Raw genomic sequence first — 20,679 nt, 5'->3', positions numbered from 1 at the left:
AATAAATACTCTTCAAAAAAGTCCTTAAAGTTCTGTGAATAGAGACCATTATAACTGAAGATATGATGTAAGGGCAGTGATGGCTTCAGGTGTGCAGAGTAGTTTTCATAGAAACTTGTATTATGCAATGTGTTAATAGAAAGCATTAACTGTGATAATGAAGACAAATCTATCAAACACCATACAAGAAAGGTACCGAACAGATAACTGTTTTCAATAGACAGCTATTCAAGTCTGTGGAGCTTTACATATAATTTGTAACAGTTCAACCAAATAAAACATTCAAAAGTTTAAGAATTATAAAAACTAGTAGATAGTTCAATGTCATGCAATTGCATACAGTGGTGGCCTTGAATATTGCATGACCTTGAACTATCTACTAATTCTTATAATTCTTAAATATTTGAATTAGATTGTGATTTAGAGCATGGGCTAAATCAATGTAATCTTGCCCACATTTTTTTAATAGATTGTCTCCCCAGCTACTCTAATGAATGTTGTGTTACTGTTGTCCCAGCTCCCACTTTGAAATTGTAAGCTGAAACAGGTATGTTCTTCACCAAGGAGAGCTCTGGTGTGCTGTGTAGCTTACAAAAACCACAGCAGTCAGTTTTAGTTAGTATGACTCTTTTAGACTGTGGGGGACTGGTTCGGACTATCTGATTTTATTAAAGCTCTTTGTCAGTGCGGAACCGCTCTGGCAATTCTCCAGTTGGGTGTTTCAGTAGATTCACCCATTAGCATGTAATGAAACCCTCAGATAGTGGGTGGTAATCTGATGCACAGGACTGCACTGCACTTACTGTCACACTGATTAATTATTAATGCATACAGTCTACTAAGCTGTAAATTGGTAATTGAACAAGAAAGAAGAAAAGAAACAAGTTGATATAATACAGTCAAACCCGCTTAATATCACACTCTGCTTATTATCATCAATGTCCCGACCAAAATATAATGGGTGTCAATGGAAACAAGCTCCTGATGATATCACTTTGGTTACTATCACACTCTGCTTAATATCAAGGAAATGTCACTTCAAAATGCCTGCATCAACTGTACTGTATTTTGACACATTCTGTATACAGTTACATGATCACCCAGTTTTACTCATGGAGATCAGAAGTGTGTGTTTAGTGTTTTATGTAAACATAGCCACGTAGGCTGAAATAATTGCTCTATCCAAAAAAAAAAAAAAAAAAAACGCACCCGTCACTGATCTCAAAGATTCCTAAAAACAAGAATGCAATTTGGAGTGCTTCTCACAACCCTCAAGTGGCTTCTACTACTAAAATAATCCGTAAAGGGAAGTACAATGGCTTAGAAGTAGGGCTGCAATGAAGGGTACATTTTGACCTTCAAAGGTTCGGAACACATTACCGACAGATAGCCAACTTTTCAGATCTGAAAGTTGCCAGATCGGCCTCAGAAAGTCAATACTTTAAAGCAAAAGTCACCAAACAATCATAGCACATAGACACACCAACAACTACACATAGTAATGCAGTGGTGTAATTGGTGTAATCCTAAATCAAGAAGTACTGGAACGCTGGGGGGAGGGGGGGGGGGGGGGGGGGGGGTGATAGAAGAGCGAGCATAAACATGGATAAGTTCATGTAATATCATAACTACTTCAAATATCGAAGCATATATTTATAATAATAATAATATGTTTATATTTATATAGCGCTTTTCATAGTGGACCACCATCACAAAGCGCTTTACAAAGGTAGGCTGTGAACTGTGCATTATAGGCACTTACAGTAGTCTTAACGTGAATGACAACAACAACAATAAACAACAATATTTTTAGATTTTTCTTAAAGAAGTCATTCCATGTCTTGTGTACAAAAACAGCTAACAAAAATTAAAAACGGTAGCCTGATATTTACAGAAAATAAAACAATAACGGAAGCACCGTCTTTAAAATATTACATTACAAGATTTTCACAAATTATTCATAGAATGTACAGTTAAAGGAAAGGTTAGCCACTCAGCTTCACATTTAAAGTTGGTTTGAAATGTCTAGGTGATATGGTTTCGAATATCAAATGAATGTCGAACTTCAAACCAACTTTATCACTGGCGACGCCATGTTGCTGGTTTGTTTAGAACCAGATTTGTGGTTGTTAAGCCCGTTGCTAAGCAAATGACGCATTGACTTTCCTTATGTATTCTAAAAGGATGTTGCTAATACAGGATAATCTAAACATTTTGGCGATTTTATATCTCTGAAATTCTCCGATGACTGTCCTGGAAATCGCTAGATTTGTAGCTAGTCACTTTTGACAAAAATTGTCGCCAAGTCAGCCCTTAAAGTCGCTAGATTTAGCAACAAATTTGCTAAGTTGGCAACACTGACGAAGGAAGGTTCTAACCTTCGATGGTACTAATTTGCATAATTTACTGATGACATCACCATAGCTACTTGTTTATATTTGGTTTGTTGGGTCATTGATGAACTCTTGATAATGTCACTTCACTTATTGCCACAATGTATGCTCATTCCCTTTGAAGTGATATTAAGCAGGGTTGACTGTATTTTCATTTATAAGCAATATATTCTATTCAAATCATGTGACAATGTGGCCTTTCAACTCTTGTCAGCTCCACCTATGCCTACTCCCTACTATCTACTGTATATAGATGTAGAGTACGAAGGACTAGCGAAGTTGAAAGCTCACATTTTCATATGATTTGAATGGTGCTACAGCTGAGGATTCTCTAGACCAGATCAAAGCCAGGTAAAGGCAGATTTAAAGATAAATGATAAGTCAGTATCGATGCACCCTAACACAGAATGATTTCAAACACCATAAAATTGAAAGGAAATGCAATAAGAGAATTTGAAATGGCTTGAAGCTACCAACTCTTTTTCAGACTGAACTTCAGTACTAGCATGAACAATGCTAAGCAGACCCCACAAGTCAGTGAAAAACAAAGTTCCCTAACACTCTCCTCCCCAAACACTCAAACCCCTGGCTATTGCTAATGCATTAGGATTAGAAATGTCTAATCAATGTGCAATGGCCCTTTTAGGAATAACTCAATACTCAATGTCCCTGGCTGATTAAAATGGCCAATTTCCTTTTTTGGTATTTGTATTATTGGTTGTAAAATAAAATAAAAATGAATATATATTTTTTTATTATGATTAGTCGTCCTTCGCCAGTCTGTGAAAGCAATGTGTGAAATGTTGGTCACTGTAAGAATTAAAACTGTTGCCCTGACCTCCTCCTTCTCGCATGATTTAGAATTGCATGCCTACAGACACACACAATGCATTTAGCTGTGCTTCCAGCGCATTCTGCGTGCTTACCATACATTCTCCTGCTGCTTCGCATGAGCAAAAAAAAAAAAAAAAAAATAGATAGTCTGAACAAATAATCAAATGCAGGTGCATTGTTGTCAAGAATTTGTTATTGACAGTCATTTTAACACTCAACTCTCTCTGAAGATTTCTAGATATCATACTCAAAGCGCTAACTATATATACAGTATATGCAGCCATAATAATAATGATAATAACAATGTAGTTGTTTGTCACTTGCACTTGTGCATTGAAACTCATGTGGAACATTGAGGGACTGTGAGGTACTGTACTGTGCTGTTTAGATTGGGTACATAATTATGGCCCACCCTTTACCTGTCGCGATACTGTCGCAGCACGATAATGCAAAAATGTTTTCTGACTATTTTAAATCAGCTGCACTTCATTAGTCCTGTATATAAAAAGTGTCAAACAGGGCGTAATACTGGTCTAATGATTAAAGCCATAAAAAGAGCAGTACGTACAGTATATGTACTATTGCAGATTTTAGATACCATTATTATGATGTACTGCAATACGTAGAACAAGGAGTTCAATATACCAGTTTCACCTTTCCTTAAAAGTAAAACTTTGATATTCTCTTTAAAAAAAAAGTGCCTTTGGCCTTATATCGAAACAAAGATCAGTAACACCTTTAAAGGGCAGGTGATATTAGGTACAGTATTTTCATTTGTACTCAGCCCAACCCTCTCGGTATGATCCAGGTATACTGTTTGTAAAACACTGTTATTTTAAAATGTGCCCTCAAAACTAGTACAGGTTTGGCTAATAAAAGTTTATTTGACTTATTTCAGAAATTGTTCCAGGATGGCCTGGACCAAAGTCCAGCTCTGCTGAGCAGCTAAAGAATGGCGGCTTGACTCCTTTACCTTCTACCAGTGCCAACCTGTCCTGGTCGACTGAACCTTCCCCTTCTCAGAGCAACAAAGGACTAAAGCACAGCTTAGAGGTGAGTGTCTGCCCACATTAACTTGCATTTCTAGTACTCTATGGACAGTACATGGTATCCAACGTCTATGGGTGATCTAGATAAACTGAAAAGAAAACTTAGTGCTTGTCTTCTATATAAACAAAGTCAGTTTTCAGAATAAGTGTTAAAATGTAATTCCTTATTGTCTTTTTATTACATTTTTCCTCATAGCCTTCCATGTCAGTCCACCCTACCAGTTTGATTGCATCCTCCATTCTGTGGACAAAGGTTTACTATTCACACCAGTGTAACAATTACATTGTAGAAGTTACGTAGAAATACAATATTGCTTTGATGTTTTTGTTGTACAGTACTTGTGTATGTATGTATGAAAAAGAAAAAAATGAGTAGTCTAACCTCCCTTGAGATCTTGAAGATGAGCTTGGCACTTCTCCAGGAGATCACTTCAAAACGCTTTTAAGAAAAGTGCTTCATGAGGCATGTAAAATAGGTTACACTAGATTACAAAATTCTGCTGTTTACCGGCTTTCCAGTGAACTGGATATTTGTGAACAGATCCCTGCGAACAGATTCTTACAGCTGCAGTGGAGAAACCCTTCAGGGTTACATCATTTCATAATGAGGAAACTTGCACTTTCTCAGAAACAAATACGTTATGTAAAAAAGGAACAATATGAACATATGAAAAGACTTAAAAGCAGTTGATAATTTTTTCCTTTTTTTATAACTGTCCCCTCCTCTTTTTATGATTTCTGCAATCATAAATTTTGCTCTGCGATGTCTTATCGTGGCAGATTTTTCGATTACTTTATTATTAAAGTCAGTAATGTCAGCCAACATGGCTTTTTCAGTTGATAACATGGCTAAAGCATATAATCGTTCGGTTTTCATACTGTTTCTTAAGAAGGTTTTTATCCGCTTCAGTGTTCAGAAACACCTTTCTGCCTCTGCTGTAGTCATGGCACTGGTAATAACTATCTTAAGTAGTTTTGTAATCTCTGGAAATGCTCTGTCCAAGTTGTTATGGATCATCAGTTCAAGTATACTTAATGCATTTTCAGCATTTTTAAAATCTTCTGTTTCATACACTGTTTGTAAGTCAATGCATAAGGAAGTCTTACTAAGCATTGGATATGCTTGAACTGTTTCCTCTAGTACACCGTCCAGGAAAGCTACCTGATATTCATCAAAACAGTCACTCTGCAGCAAGTTTACAGAGACAAGGTTCTTTCTGAAGGCACACCGTTCCTTTGCGTGAGAGATGATGATGTCACAAATTTGCAAGGCAGCTGTGTCATAGTCTTCTGTGGTATTTGGGCCCCTTCATCTTGTTGGCATTGGTGGCAGGTTCTCAGGGAGGCTGGATTCCAGTGTTCTAACAGATGCTCGGATGTCCTGAATGCTTTGAACAAATTGAGTTACCGCTTCATTTGCATCAACAGATGTAATATTCCTTGCCTGGAGTTTCCCATACAAAATATCCACCTTCACCATTATCTTTTGGAACAGGTAAAGGAAGTACAGAAACTCTCTGTCCATGAGGCTATGGCAAAAACCATTAGCTTCTCTAACTGACACTGTCAAAGTCTCCTGAATCACTAATTGTTTGAAAACACTCTAACAGGTGATTGCGCTGTTCAAACACTGTCCTCACTGCTGCACTATGAAACTTCCACCTTGTTTGAGGAGCAGTTGGTTGTCTTTTCTTTACAATTTCATCCAAAACAGCAGTTTTCTTTGGAGAGCGAGAGAAAACAGTTGAAAAACCAGAGAGGGTCTGGAAATAAAAATCAAACCTCATAAACTTGGCTCACTGCTTGTCCCATTATTAGATTTAGTTGATGGGCACAGCAAATGACAATAATGTGCATTTGGATATTTTTCCCTTACAAACTTCTGGACCCCACCAGTCTCGCCACGTATTACACAAGCTCTATCGTAGCTCTGTGCAATTATTTTAGCCTTTTCACTTTCTTCTGTGAATATGGCATCTAGCTGTTGCATTTCCACGTTGCAACTCAGTAAACCCCAAAATTAGCTCAACAACACATCCAACATTGTGAACAATGTACCTAAAAACTACTACACTTTGGGAAATATTTGTAATGTCACTGGTTTCATCAACTTGAATAGCGACATAATCAGTCTGTTTCAGTTCATTCACAATATTTTCCCTGCAAACCTCTAACATGCAGCCTAGAAGTTAATTTTGAACTGTCTTAGAGGTGCCTTTTAAAGACTGTGGCCTTCCTCAAGTCAATCAATCAATCAATCTTTATTTTATATAGCACCTTTCATAGTGGATCACCATCACAAAGCACTTTACAAGATGCAGTAACAACAAGAAAATTCATAATACTTTAAATACAGAGACATGCATAATACATGATATACAGTAAACAAATGATGCATAATACAATACAGTGAAAATGCATAATACATGATAAAGTAGAATAATACATTAAATAGAAGCAACAACACAGCAGCTAATAGCAGATATCAGGCTTAAAGTGTGTTTCCATTGCCTGATCAAGCTTTGAAACAAAGCTTGATCTACCAGTCCAAGAAACACAACAGAATTGGAAGATGTTGATGATTCAAAAGCTCCATATAACTTTATGCATTCACTGATGTGTGTAAGTATGTGTCGGTTTTTAGACACTTCTTCATTGTGCTTCTTTATGGCGTTTTGGTAAGCAGTGCTGAGCTGGACAGCAATATTCACTCTCCCTAACATACCTAGACGCATTAACTGTATAATGTTGCAGGTCTGTAACTCTGGTTCTTGACCATGCGGCATCACTGTCACCCCGAGCTTTAGCAAAAGGGAGGCAAGGAAAGCAAAACAGTGCATTGTTTTTTTCACTTGCACAACCCCATGGCCTAAGCTTATACCCCGACTCGTTAAAGGTTCGAGTGTATGCCCATCCTCTGTCACTATTCACCTGCACTAATGTTATTGGAGGTCTGCTGGGTCCCAACCTTTTGATCTGCAGTTTCTGCACTTCTTCCATTGCAGCAAAATTATTAGCAAGCAAAAATTCTACTGTATGCATGTCTTTTTTTGATTAACTTAGAATATTAAAACCTGGCAATATACCAACAGAAAAAAGATTAAAAAACTAAGACACACCGAATGTACTTAAATTTAAATGTGTATTTATTTAAAGTTAAGTTGTCCCTGAATCTAAATCAATCCCAAGTTCAAAGACCAAGAACAGGAAAAAAAAAAATAAGACCTTAAATGGAAGTCACAATTAAGGCCAAAGGGAAAAAAACACTGTAATTAACGACATAGATTTTTTTTTTATTTTCAGGAACCAGCAGATTATTTTATATAGACCTAATAAAAGACTGATCAGCTACAAGCAAACAGTAAAAAAAATAGTAATTTAAAAACACCTAGAAAAAAAAGCATGACACGGCTATCAACAAAAACAAAGAAAAACTGCCTAACACAGCAAGATATTACTGAGCTTAAGTTAAACACTGCTGAAGAGCAGCAGCCTCGGCAGAAAAAGGGACAGACGGCGCAAAATAAAAGCAGATTAAAACTGTGAAAAGAACGAAGTTGAACAAATAAGAGTATTCATAAACATTCATTTAAAGTTAGACATTTAGACTTGTGAAGATTTAAATATTTAAACAGCTTAAACATTTTCTGTCTTTCTGCAAAGTAACACACCATGCAATACTGAGAAGAGAAGAAGTTGTGCTGCTCATATTTATAGCCTTTGTTGTCTTGGCACATGCGCGTTGATCGCCTGATCATCGTTCGCTAACCGGCTGTGTTCCAGCCAGACATTTTTAAACCAATCACAGTAAGTCCTGACTGACGGCTGGCTGCTACTGCGCATGTGCACACCGGATTTGGGTGCTCGCATTTCTGAGCGAGCACAGCCTGACTTCAGGTCATTAAACAGATGGCATGAACAGCATTGTTGATGTGCCAGTGTCACGTGAGAGGGAGGAAATGAAACGCACATCACCCAGAAGTGCAATTCATTAATAAGAGAACAAAGTTAACCTGTCGCCCCTGCCACTCCATAGTAAATGCATGATATTGGCAATTGTCCCACAGTGGAAAATTGGACTTAATGAGTTTTATTGATATTGTCGTATAGCGTGAATAATGAGCATCTAGTGCTTATGAAACTGTGCAAGCTGCTGGAGATCCATCTTAGACACGCTTACTGGTAGTCATGGAGGCAGTCTTGTACAACACTTACCAGAATAGGGTAGGACAGTAACTTCTGGTATCTTGAGCTGTGTGATTCAAAACAGCTAAAAGCACTTTAGTGGGGCTAAAATATTAATAAAACTATTTATTTGAGAAACAACACTCAGACATACTCAGGGCGATCGCAAACATCAAAAAGTAAGCGGTCAGGAAAATATATCTGTGGTATTTCAAGCTGTTCCCACAGTCGAAATCCTGTAGAGTAGACAAATGAATGAACATTGTTTTTTTTATTCTACACACTCTTCATATACCTTTACTTTTTCTCTGTAGCGTGCTTTTATTCGGGGTTGACGTGTTATCAGATAAGGTATCCTGCTGCACTTGTTTCATTTGTTCTGCTTCTCGGTTCTGGTAGGCTCAGGCACTTATTTATTTTTATTTGCCGTCGCCCAATAAAATATTTTTCATTGGATTTATATCATGGCTTTGAAAAGCGCACGAACTTGCTGCTGTATAAATATTGGAAAGGGGCATCAGATTGCTGGTTTACATGTACAAGGTTTGACTTGGGCTCAGTTAATAAACATTCAACTTGTGCTCAAGTTGCTGAAAAATCCTTCTGCAAATTTTGCTATGTAACATTGGTTTATCTTTTGTCGAATAGGACTTTTGTGTTATCGATATACTGTACAGTATATGGCACAAAACAAGATCATTACACTTGTGGAATTTTCTATTATTGTTCTAATGTGTTCATTAAGGTTTCTTAGAAGCTAGGTTGCAGTTCATTGCCTGCAAATGGCTTGCAGTTACCATAAATAGAGCAGAGATTTTAATAATGATAGATTTAGAATGGACGACAAGATTTTATACTGCTGTAAGTCACAGGCCACAAACCTTGTCACAATAAAGAGGTGCATTGAAATAGTCTTTGTCTGCAGTTCTGCTCTACCGAGTGCACAATTACGATGCAGTGTTTGGGTGTAGTTTCTGATGAAGTTACCTTTTTAGCAAACTCAAGGCACTTAATGAGCTCCAGTGCTGTTTGAAATAATGTGTTTCAGCACATACAGTTTTAAGAAAGTAACTTCCTCTAGTTATTTTGTGCAGGGAGAGACTGCTGTAGGGCTGTACCAGAGAAAGAGACACATTTTTCAATGTTTTCTACAACCATTTCTTAAAGTACAAAAATAACAACCGATTTAGAAGGTTAAGGATGCAAAAATCTGATTGCATTGTTTGTTTCTAGTTTTGTTAAATTAAAAAAGACTTGAAAAAGAAATCCTGTTGATATGTGTTGTGTATTACACTAAATTTAGCCTAGCCTATATATCAATGTGTCTGTGTTTATTGCAACTTGCTGCCCCTTGCCCAAAGACTTACACACGTAGCACATCTATACTAAAATATAATCCACTGGTTCTGTTTACTGCATTCCTTCATGCAGTTACTACCATGTGCTCAACTACAGTACATTTGTGTGTGTGTTTTTTTTTTAATGTGCAGGAGCTTAGCATGTATTTGGTATGTTAAAATGTCAGTCCTGCTCTTAAATAATTATGATTTGGTTATGATGAGAAACATGCTAAAACAGGGCAGGGTTTCTCAGATTTAGGGTATCTCTCTGATTGATTTATTAAGTCTCTGGCTGCGGCTTGTTTGGCAAACCCTTTCATCTCAGGCTAATGGTTATTGTTGAGGACTGAAGCCAAATAATGCTTTATTCGAAATAATCCTCTGAGAGGGGGAAAAAGATTTGAACAGTGGGTGAAATTCCTTAAATTTGTCACCAGGTGGTGCTGGAATTCACAAGTTGTAATTGCAATTTATCCTGCTTGGGATTTAGTACAGGCTGGTGATACAGTCCTGCATCAGGTCAGGTACCCTCGGTTATGATCAGATTTGGGTTTGGGTCGGAATGTTAACTTTTGAGCGATTCGGGTGCTGGTCAAAAAACGTAATATTTGGGTCAGGCTCGGGTCTGAATTTGATCCTTTTATCACGTGTGCCTGGTGATATTAAAAATGCATGTGGACGAGGTGAAACAAAAGATAGCACAGGGTTTATATCATGTGGTGGATAATAGTTTGAGAGGTAAATCAGAGGTGTGGAATTATTTTGGAATCATGAAAATAATAAACATGTGATTGGATTCGTTGCTTGTAAAACCTATGACAGCCACAAAACTGGTTCATCATCTCTGTGAAAGCACAGGTGTAGCTCCCTTTCAACTGGTGGCACGACAGGAATAGACAGGTATTTTATAGTAAACTAAGTAGGATAGTTAATATGTTACAATGTTAAAATGTACCCAGACTGTGTTGTCCTGTATACCTTTAGAAACCTAGGGTTCATTAACAACTTCACAATGAATGAAAAGAAATAACTTTTATTAACGTGTTAAGTAACACGCTGTTTCAAACACTCCAACATACTCGGGAAGCCATCTTCAATGTCTGCTCTTAAAACCAGGGCTCCTCTATAAACTCCTAGATACATGCAATACGTCCACAATGGACTATCTACAAATGATCATATCATTACACAGACCACTAGAGAAAGCTACCATGCGGTATATCCTATTGTATAATCTGTGTAGAACGGTAGAGATATCTCTGTGTGAATGTGAGCGCATGAGGCGACGCAGGCAGTAGGTAAAAGGACAAACACTTGGGGTTTGGGTCGGGTTGCACTTACTTCTTAATTAGCTGGTCACTAAAGGGGCTGCTTATTCAAGATGCATGTATTCCGTTAGCTGGCTGATAATAATAGGTGACATTTTAGTTCAGATAGATGCAGTTCAAAATGTAGGCTTATAAGGTTACTGTATGCTAGCCTCTGTGGGAATACTTTAATTTACTTCAGTCTGCACTGGGGATTCCACTGATGTATTTCTAGAGGAAATGAAGTCATTTACCACTGATCTAAAAATTACTATTGTGCTTTACAACAACTTGAACTTACAGTGCATAGCGCTGTTTACAGTTTCTGTTTAATTGTATTTGCACTACAGAGTTTAAATATGCTGGTGGCCATTTCTTGTAAATTTGAATTGGAGTTTGGGTGACACTTATTGCAGCTGTTGAGTTTGTTCATTTTGAAATTTTAAAACGTTTAAGCCATTTAAACTGTTTAGAAATGCAGAATCAAAACCCTTGTGGCTGTAAGTTAATCATCCACTGTACCAACGTTTTTAATAAGAAATTGCCAGCAGTCTAATAATCTGAATATGTTATTCTCCCCATGTGTTTGACACATTGGTAGTAATGCAGCGTTTCTTCCTGTATTTTGAAGGTTGACAGTTAAATGACAGCTAGGCCTAATTATCTTGATCATTTTGAAATTACGCTTATTAAAACAATTTGTAATGCCAGCATCAAGCAGTTTTTTTTTTTTTACTTACTGGTATATCCCAGTTTTATTTTTTTAAGATTACAGGATTCAGGGTAATTATTTAGTAATTTTCAGAACAATCTCACTGGGGAGTGTACTTTAGGTAGGAATCAACAACTCACTCAGCTTACTCCACTCGTTCCCCGAGTGAGCATCTTGGCCGATGCCAGACATGAATGCACAAACAATTATAGAGCTTGTCTAATCTGCAGGGCTCAGAATCTACAACAGCAGTGGATCACATGTATAAAGGTCTAAACTAATGGGAAGATAAAGACTGTGTTCTATACCATACCCAGCTGCAATAGTCAATACTCATCTTTTAAGGGATAGAGATCATTGGTGATTTGTTCAGCTGGGAATCCTAATAAAGGCAGTTTGCATGTCTTATGACCTATTGCACACGCCTGTGTCTTTTATTTCCATTTTGTCTGATTCAGCACCTCAATCCCTGCCTACCAGGGAACCGTTTAAATAAATAATACACAGACATTGACTGATACACAGTAATAAAACTCCATTTGACATATGATAAAAATCACTTTTATTAGGTCTGGATATTACATTGTTAAAGTGAGAGGTTCTAGATAACATTAGAAAACCAGGTTATGAAAAGCATTTTTTATGCTGGACCCAGCAGCAATTGCTTTAGTTCCACCCGCTTGTATTGACCCTACTGTATTCAGGGCTTTGTTGAAGCACTTCTTTAACAAGTCTCATTCATTATCTTGGGCCTCATGATCTCATTTTTTTTATGTTTGTGTCTTTCAAGAAAACCCCTTGCATTTAAAATGTTTTATTATTTAATTTTTAAGCTTTGGGAAGTTTATTTATTTCGGAAAATAAAATCATAACTGTGTTAATGGCAATTTGGAGAACGTAGGTTGGATAATCTAGCCCTATTTTTCATACCATAAAAACAGAATTAAAAAAAAATGCTGTCTCTCTAGCGCTAGTTTTTAGGGTGATTTTGCTGTTTATTTGGGGGATACAGAGACCCAAAATGGGCACTGATGTCACTTAAATACCTAGACATTGTGACTGAAACTGGCTTGGAAAAAGGGAGATGCATCTTTTATATTTTCCAGAATAAATATTGGCATTACCACAGGAAGGTTAACAATGAAAATGTTAGGTTGTGGTATATACTGTAGTAAACAAGGTAGATGTGTTCTTGCAAATGAACTGCACTTGGCTAATGTTCACTAAATGCTTGTATTTAACATGTTTTCTTGAATTATTTTATGTTAAGTTTAGGGTGCCAATACTTTTGTCTGTGACTTGTATATATACTGATCTGGTGTTCTATAAATTATGAACTATGCATCAGCTGCAGAGTCACTTACAACTACGTCTCACCCGAAAGACAGAGCACAAGAAGGTTAAGTGACTTGGTCAGGGTCACACAATGAATCAGTGGCTGAGGTGGGATTTGAACCGGGGACCTCCTGGTTACAAGCCCTTTTCTTTAACCACTGGACCACACAGCCTCCATATGCTGGGTTTCAGTGCATTTGTCATGTTGGGTTTCTCACGAGTAAAAGAGGCAGTGTCGTATTGGTGAAACCAGGTCAGAGAAGTGCGAGAACATAGTAGAACTGAGTGGAATGTTTTCTTTATAAACAGCAATGCAGAGCAGGAATAGAACTATAGTGAGGATGCTTACTATTTTCTGAGTCAAGCACCTTCTGTATTCAGTTTGCTTGATATGCCTTCCGGCAGCCTCTGTCATCCGCAGCAGTTGATGGTTTCTAGCACACTTTGGTCATCTAAGTACTGTTGGAATGGCATAAATCACAACCCTGATAGCAACCTGTCATCAACTCTAGTGCCTTTACCTTCCCACTAAGAAAGGTTACCCTAAATAAGCAACTACATTCTTTCAATGTCTTATTTAAAGTTCTTACAAGATTAGTTTACTTGTATGTGCTGTTTTGTAGGTACTACAAGTGCACTCCACTTATAACAGACTCCAAGGGACAATGGAAATCAGTACTTTATAAAAAGTCTGTGGTAAACACAATTCAAAATGCTGTATGCGAACAGAAGTACATTAAATATAAACAATACAAGAAAGCTTAACTGCCAAAGAACGGGAGTTTATTATTTTTACAAAAGATGCCCCGGTGGGCCGTACAGTGTAATAAGTAGTACCATTTTACTAATTTATATTTTTGCTAAATGTAATTAAAATTGTATATGTTGTTTTAAACCGTACAAGAAAAACAGAATAAAATTAAACAGCAACTTCCTGCCCGATGTCACAAATGCTGCCGTGACTGTCACTTACTGTCCTGGATGTACCTTACTTGCCCAAAATATCTACCTGTGGAACAGGAAAACTGTATCTAATAAAAAGGTACTGTATGCATTAAACTGTACGTATTAAACACAGAAGACCTCCCTGTGGAACATGAAAACTGTACATATTAAATGCAAAACACCTGCCTGTGGAACAGGAAAACTGTACCGAATAAAAAAAAAAACGGTACTGTATATATATTATATACAGTAGCATTTTAAATACAAAAGACATGCCTGTGGAACAGGAAATGGGATGCATGGATTACTGCAGAGAGATATCTTTGTGGGTAAGCAGATTGGATTGGATTGCTGGGAGAAGAAAAGTGACTGCTGGCAACTCTCTAGGAGCTGTTACTTTCTGTTCTTCATTAGTATTCCAGCTCCAAAAAAACAAAACCCTGTGGGAGCTGAGGGGGATTTCGCTGTGAGCCTGGCTTCACACACACCAGTCAGGCAACTCTGAAGAGGTGACGCTCCACTTCTTTTGACAGCCAGTTCCTCCACTTCTTTTCACTACCATTACAACTGCACAAACACACACACACACACACGTCACACTCTTCGGATTGCTGCTTTCAGAGGATTACTAGACCTCTTCTTTTTTTCCCCTTTGTTTCCATCCAACAGTTTTATAAAGGTTTATGCTAGCCATACTACCACTACCATTACAACAGCACACACAGCTGTGGGGACTCTCACTGTATTTTTATTTACTATTTCTAACTCCAGTCAGACAAAACTTCTCACAGGGTGAAAGTCGACAACAAACTAAATATTTTGGCACTTTTTTTTTTTTTTTTTTTAAAGGCATCTTTAATTCTTAAAAAAAGGTGTTTTACAAAGTGTGGACGTCCCCACAACGTCGTTTTTTCAGGGGTTACTGTCTTTTTGGGGACATTTTCTCAAATTTTGTCCGCACATTGATAGTAATACCTACACACACAGACACAGACACACGCACACACACATCACTCTCCCGATTGCAGCTTTACAGGATTGCTAGACCTTTTCTTTTTTTCCCATTGTTTCCATCCAGCAGTTGTTGTTTTATAAAGATTTATGCTGTCCTTACTGGTAAGTGCAACAGAACAAAAGGGGAATAAAACGAACAGCTGGGGATCCATTAAGTATGTGCTTTTGTGATCTTTGCATCTCCCTTTTAAAAGTAGAAGCGACTGGGACATAATGTGATTCCTGTGTAATTGATTTGCTCCAGCCTCCAAGGATTATTTCTTTTATTTATGAAAGGACCCGGGGAGTCATCTGTGTACTTTTTAGTCCTTTCTTACAGATGCTTTTTTGATTGATGCTCATATTGATTTTATTTTTTTTTTCAAATGGACAAAACATTTCTCCTCTCTCCATTATAACTGTAATATCTTGAGGGAAGATGTGCTTTCAGCAGCCAAAGAAACAGTGTTTTAAATGTCTGATTTAGAGTTAGCATGAGAAAGACCCCCTGGAAGATGAAGGCTTTAAAATAACTGCACATTGTTGCAGATATGTGTTGTCGGTGAATAGCGTGGACAGAATTTTAGGAAGTGAGCCAAAAAGAACTGCTTTCACCTGGTTAATGGAGTCTGTGAAGTTGAGAAGCTGACCTAGAAATAGAAGCCTCAGTCTCAAGATTACTGCCTGACGAGATCAGAAATCTTAATTCAAAATATATATTTTAATGCAGTCGGGGAGTGAAGTTTTATGATAATGCTTTGAAAGCAAATGATAAGTGATAAAAATGATAAAACACAATGATAAGCCTTTTTGATACTGTTACCTTGGCATTTGCCATTTGGGTTCTGGTTGGACTCTTGGGATGCTACAGTGTTTTTTCTGCAACATGTGCAGACAAAGTTATTAACAAATATTGCCAGGTAGCCAAAAAAGCTGTTAACTTTTATACCTGGCAAACAAACATGCAGTTGCTGCTTTTGACTGCTCCCGAGTTCAGAAAGAAAACCTGTAACAGCACATGCAATTAGCTGCCATATCTGTAGGGGTGGCTTTTTGTATTTATTGCAGGGGTTTCTTGGTGAGGAAAGGGTTAGTCTTGATTAGGAGACATTTGGGAATATTGCTGCCTTCGCTCTTTCTGCTTCAACACCGTTTATTGTGGCGTAGTGTTGATTAAAGGAGGTAGCAGCCCCATGAATTTTAGACATTTGTGTTTTGTGTGTGGTTTTACAGACCGACATTAGCAAACCTTTTGGAACAGGATGGGGAAAATACAATGGCGTGGGGCAGTTTTACTGCTTTTTGAACTGAAAAAATGAGTAGACTTTCCTCCACTATGCCATCCACCCACGTGGATAGCCTACATGAGTAAAAATTTGTTTGAAAGCCACCCACCAGGACAGGTTTCAGAAGAGATGGTATCTTCTGCGGTAGTAGGCTTGTTGTAATTAAGCTGACTGATCCTGGCTGTCACATGACCTGAGGCCGGGGGTGGAAGGGGGGTGGGGGCAATTTAGGTTTGGGAATAGGCAGCATCACTAGTTTTCAGCCCACGTGAAGAGGAACAGCCAGCATCCAGCTTCAAGCAGCACACTCTCTCTCACTGTCTCACACACATGCTGGATGACTCTCCCTGCACTGACTATCGCAGGCAGACAGCACTGGCAATGAGGTCAAGCTGGATGAAAGGGAAGCCCGTTGTTACTCAGGCATATCATGTAAGTTTTACAAAAAGTGGGGATGCAACTTGGCAGTAACTGCAAGGGGATGAAAAGCAGCTCTGTAAGGGGATGAAAAGCAGCTCTGCAAGGGGGTGAAAAGCAGCTCTGTAAGGGGGTGAAAAGCAGCTCTGTAAGGGGATGAAAAGCAGCTCTGCAAGGGGGTGAAAAGCAGCTCTGCAAGGGGGTGAAAAGCAGCTCTGTAAGGGGATGAAAAGCAGCTCTGTAAGGGGATGAAAAGCAGCTCTGTAAGGGGGTGAAAAGCAGCTATGTAAGGGGGTGAAAAGCAGCTCTGTAAGGGGATGAAAAGCAGCTCTGTAAGGGGATGAAAAGCAGCTCTGCAAGGGGGTGAAAAGCAGCTCTGCAAGGGGGTGATTTGGTTATACTGTAGGAGGTTCCATTTAAGCCAAAAGGGCAAGTTAACTTAAGGTTGGAGTAAACTTTTATTTTGTGTTAGTTTTATAGGGTTTTTATTAGAAATTGCACTGTGATAGGGGAAATTATATTGATTGCACATGTTCTGTGTAGTTATATTGTGGAACAATCTTTTTATATGTATATATATATACTTTTTTTTTTGGAGTGTATCTCTGTACAGTATATAGGTAGTACTAAAGGTGTGTGTACAACTCTGTCAGTTTTTAGTCAAGCACTTGCAAATATCCACACAAAAAGGTAGACCTGCCAGTGTGGCGGCTTACTTTTATTTCTTGATACCATACGCTGGTGGTATGAAAGTTTAGATAAAGATTGTCTGTATGTCCCACATTTTTAAATGTATCTAGAAAACTGCTTGTCCAATTCTGATGAATATTGCTAAGGACATTCTTTAGCACACACTATTGAGTGAATCATAATCTGGGGATGTACACTATGAATGTTTACATGTGCGTATAGTGGATGGTGATCATGGTAATCTTCTTTTTCATGTTACTGATAGATCTAATTTTGTATTTACAGCGGTGGTGGAGAATGAATGGCTCTGACACGCTTGTTTTCACAAAGTTCCTCAGTAGTTGAGCAGGGCATGATAACCCTTTTAAAATCAGCAGAATTCAATTTAATATACAGGAACAAACCGATGTGATGGTGTATTGCCTGGGGATAAATTGATATGAACAGTGTGTGTTGGTATCCTAATGAAGGAGCTATCCTTAGGACAAGACAAGAAAGTCTCCTCTGCTTTGTGGATAGTTAAAATCTCACAGCACTTGTTGCAAGAGTCACAGTTTGGATCATAGGAAAATAAAACTACCCAATATAAAATCTGTAAGATTTTTTATTTCCTAAAAGAGATTTAAATTGATTGATAACAGCTGGGCTGTTTAACTGTGTTTGGCTGCACAGTACTGTAGTGTATTTATCTCTCATCCCGTTCATACTGACCTGTCCTTTCTCCCTGCTCCAGGCCCCAGGTTCAGAGGTGATTAATCTGAATGAGGAGGTGACTGACACAGAGGACAATGAAGAGGAGGATCTAGGAGTCATGGATGACCAGCGAAGCATCATCCTTCATCTCCTCTCCCAGCTCAAGCTGGGGATGGACCTCACCAGGGTAGGTTCAGCACAGCATTAGAGGAAGTGCAGTAGCAACACCATACAGGCCACAGCAGAACTACTCTCCCTTACAGAGTTAAAATTGGAATACCTTTAAAATACAGTTAGCATTGCCTTAATGGAAAACTGATCCTCATCGTAAATAGCCTACAAAGTGAAGTAATGACATCTAAAAGACTAAAAACATTAAAAAAAACCCCAGTAAATTCTGTCCTTTTAAATTAGATCCCCTTAGTAGGGGATGACACTCCAGATAAGCTTTTGGGTGAGTGAGTAATTTATTCTCCAATTTAAACACCATGGGGCTGATCTAAGAATACGTGCAACGTGATCTGCGGCTGCAAAAAACCCATATTGTTGCCAAAATCTGTGTTTTGCACCCGCAGTGTTTAGCACCCGTAAAGTGGGAGTTTAGCAGCCACTAAAAGTGTGGTGTATGTAAAGAATGGTTTTCACCTGGCGTTCTACACCCACTATCAAATTAGCAGTTTGCCATCATTAATCTGTTTAAAATGATATTCAAATGAAGAAAAGAGCATGGAATTGTGTGGGTATCTGGAATACTAACCGGTGCAAACATTATACAGTCACACCGCTTTATCGGGATGCTTCGGGAGAAGTAAAAAATATCCTGAATAAGTGTCTGTCCCAATTAAACGAGGCATTTGAGACAACCTTAGTCACACTAAATAAAAGAAAAATAATTAAATTACATCAACTTATGATTAAATGTTAAATACATAATTTTAAATACGAGTCAATTGTTTTTTTTTTTTTATTCCTAAACAAAATAAATCGCTGTTTTCTGTTTCTACCTGAAATGAAAAAGAATGAAATCACATCTTATCACAAGGCGAGGCACCTGCAATGTTGACACGTCAACTTTCTTTGTAACAGCAGCCTGAGAAACCACAGGAGACTCAGCACCTTCAAGAGTTCAACGTGGTTTACACAATTTACACAAGTCACAGAGTAATCATGTACTCACTGCATTGTGCTATGAGACCTGTCTTGCTCTGAAAAACGATCTCCGTTCATCAATCTCAATGAAACTGTATCCCAATTAAACGACATAAATAGCATTGAGAAGAACTGTCTCCGAGAGTTGTATCCCATTTAAGAACAAATCCTGATTATCAGTATCTCCATTAGGATGCGCTGACTGTAATGAGATGTAAGAATTTAACTTGCACTTGGGCAGTTGATGACCTTCCAAAAACTATGCACCTCCTCTTACAAGCAGAGCTGTATAAAAACACACACCTACAGAGACCTGTCAATGGTTGCTAGGCAATTTGGATTTTGCACTATTTCTGTAAATCTTCCTTTCTCAGTCTCTTGTGCTCTCCCTTTCCAAGGCGACAGACATGCTCCCTAAAAACTTTAAAACAAACAAAAAAAATGACAAAAAACATTTTTAACTGTACCGATATTGCACTAATGCAAATAAAGAAAACGAATAATATAGTGCACTCCGTTTATAAGAATTACTGATATAAGAATCAACCTCATATAGTGATCAGAACCACTGGGATCAAATCATTCCTATACTAACCATGCTAAAATATTCCACTTGTAAGAATCAAGCAAGTCGCTTACATGAATCATTTCGGGGGAAAACTGACTGCATGTAATACGATACTGCATCAAGTGCAATGACGTGTACAACCAATAAAGCTGTTTTTGAATTTGAATTTGATCACATCTCGCGTAACTAGGCACGCACTCAGCATGTATACAGTATAATCCCTGGTCCGCAGAGACTCCCAGTAGAAAAAAAGCAAGTCGTGCAGTTTGTGTGTCGACAAGAAAGATGCACGACTGCATTGTACAGGTACTTTTTGTGTTCTCTGTTAGTGAAAATTTGTTTTCATAAAGTGAATACACATTCATTGAATACATACTGTGATATGCATGTAGAGGTAGGGGGATCACCGCTTAGTGAAAAACTGACATTTGCATCGCAACAGAAACAAAGCAAGCCACAGATGCTAAACGCAGTGGTAGTCCTGAGCAATAAAATACTGTACTGTAATGACATTTTAATTCAAAGGCCATTAAATGTAACACCGCACGGCAGTTAAACTAGGCACCCTCACGAAACAATCACTTCTCAAGTATACTGTAGTAAAATAGGATTCTGCAGCCTTGAGTTAACATAATCATAATCATATAACAAGTTGCTTACCCACGAGGACTTGTTTTGGTTGTTTTGATGTATTGTCCTCAGTGATTGAGCACCATTGATATTTCTATACTGTATTTAAACTGCTGATGCGCGGAGGCATGCTTTTGCTAATTGTAATCATAT

General features: G+C 38.0%; 1 protein-coding gene across 4 annotated transcripts in view; it reads left to right on the top strand.

The window, feature by feature from the left end:
• Window positions 1-20,679, top strand: part of LOC117400437 (oxysterol-binding protein-related protein 10-like) — a 150,256-nt gene that overhangs the window by 94,298 nt on the left and 35,279 nt on the right. For all 4 annotated transcript variants that reach the window (XM_059022903.1, XM_059022904.1, XM_034000411.3 and 1 more), the window contains 2 exons: window positions 4,126-4,280; window positions 18,220-18,366. In XM_059022903.1, coding sequence (XP_058878886.1) covers window positions 4,126-4,280; window positions 18,220-18,366 — 302 coding nt within the window. The remainder of the gene's footprint in view (window positions 1-4,125; window positions 4,281-18,219; window positions 18,367-20,679) is intronic.

Source organism: Acipenser ruthenus, chromosome 4 (genome assembly GCF_902713425.1).
Source record: "Acipenser ruthenus chromosome 4, fAciRut3.2 maternal haplotype, whole genome shotgun sequence".
In the NCBI taxonomy this organism is placed as follows: Eukaryota; Metazoa; Chordata; class Actinopteri; order Acipenseriformes; family Acipenseridae; genus Acipenser; species Acipenser ruthenus.
This window is presented reverse-complemented; position numbering and strand designations above follow the sequence as displayed.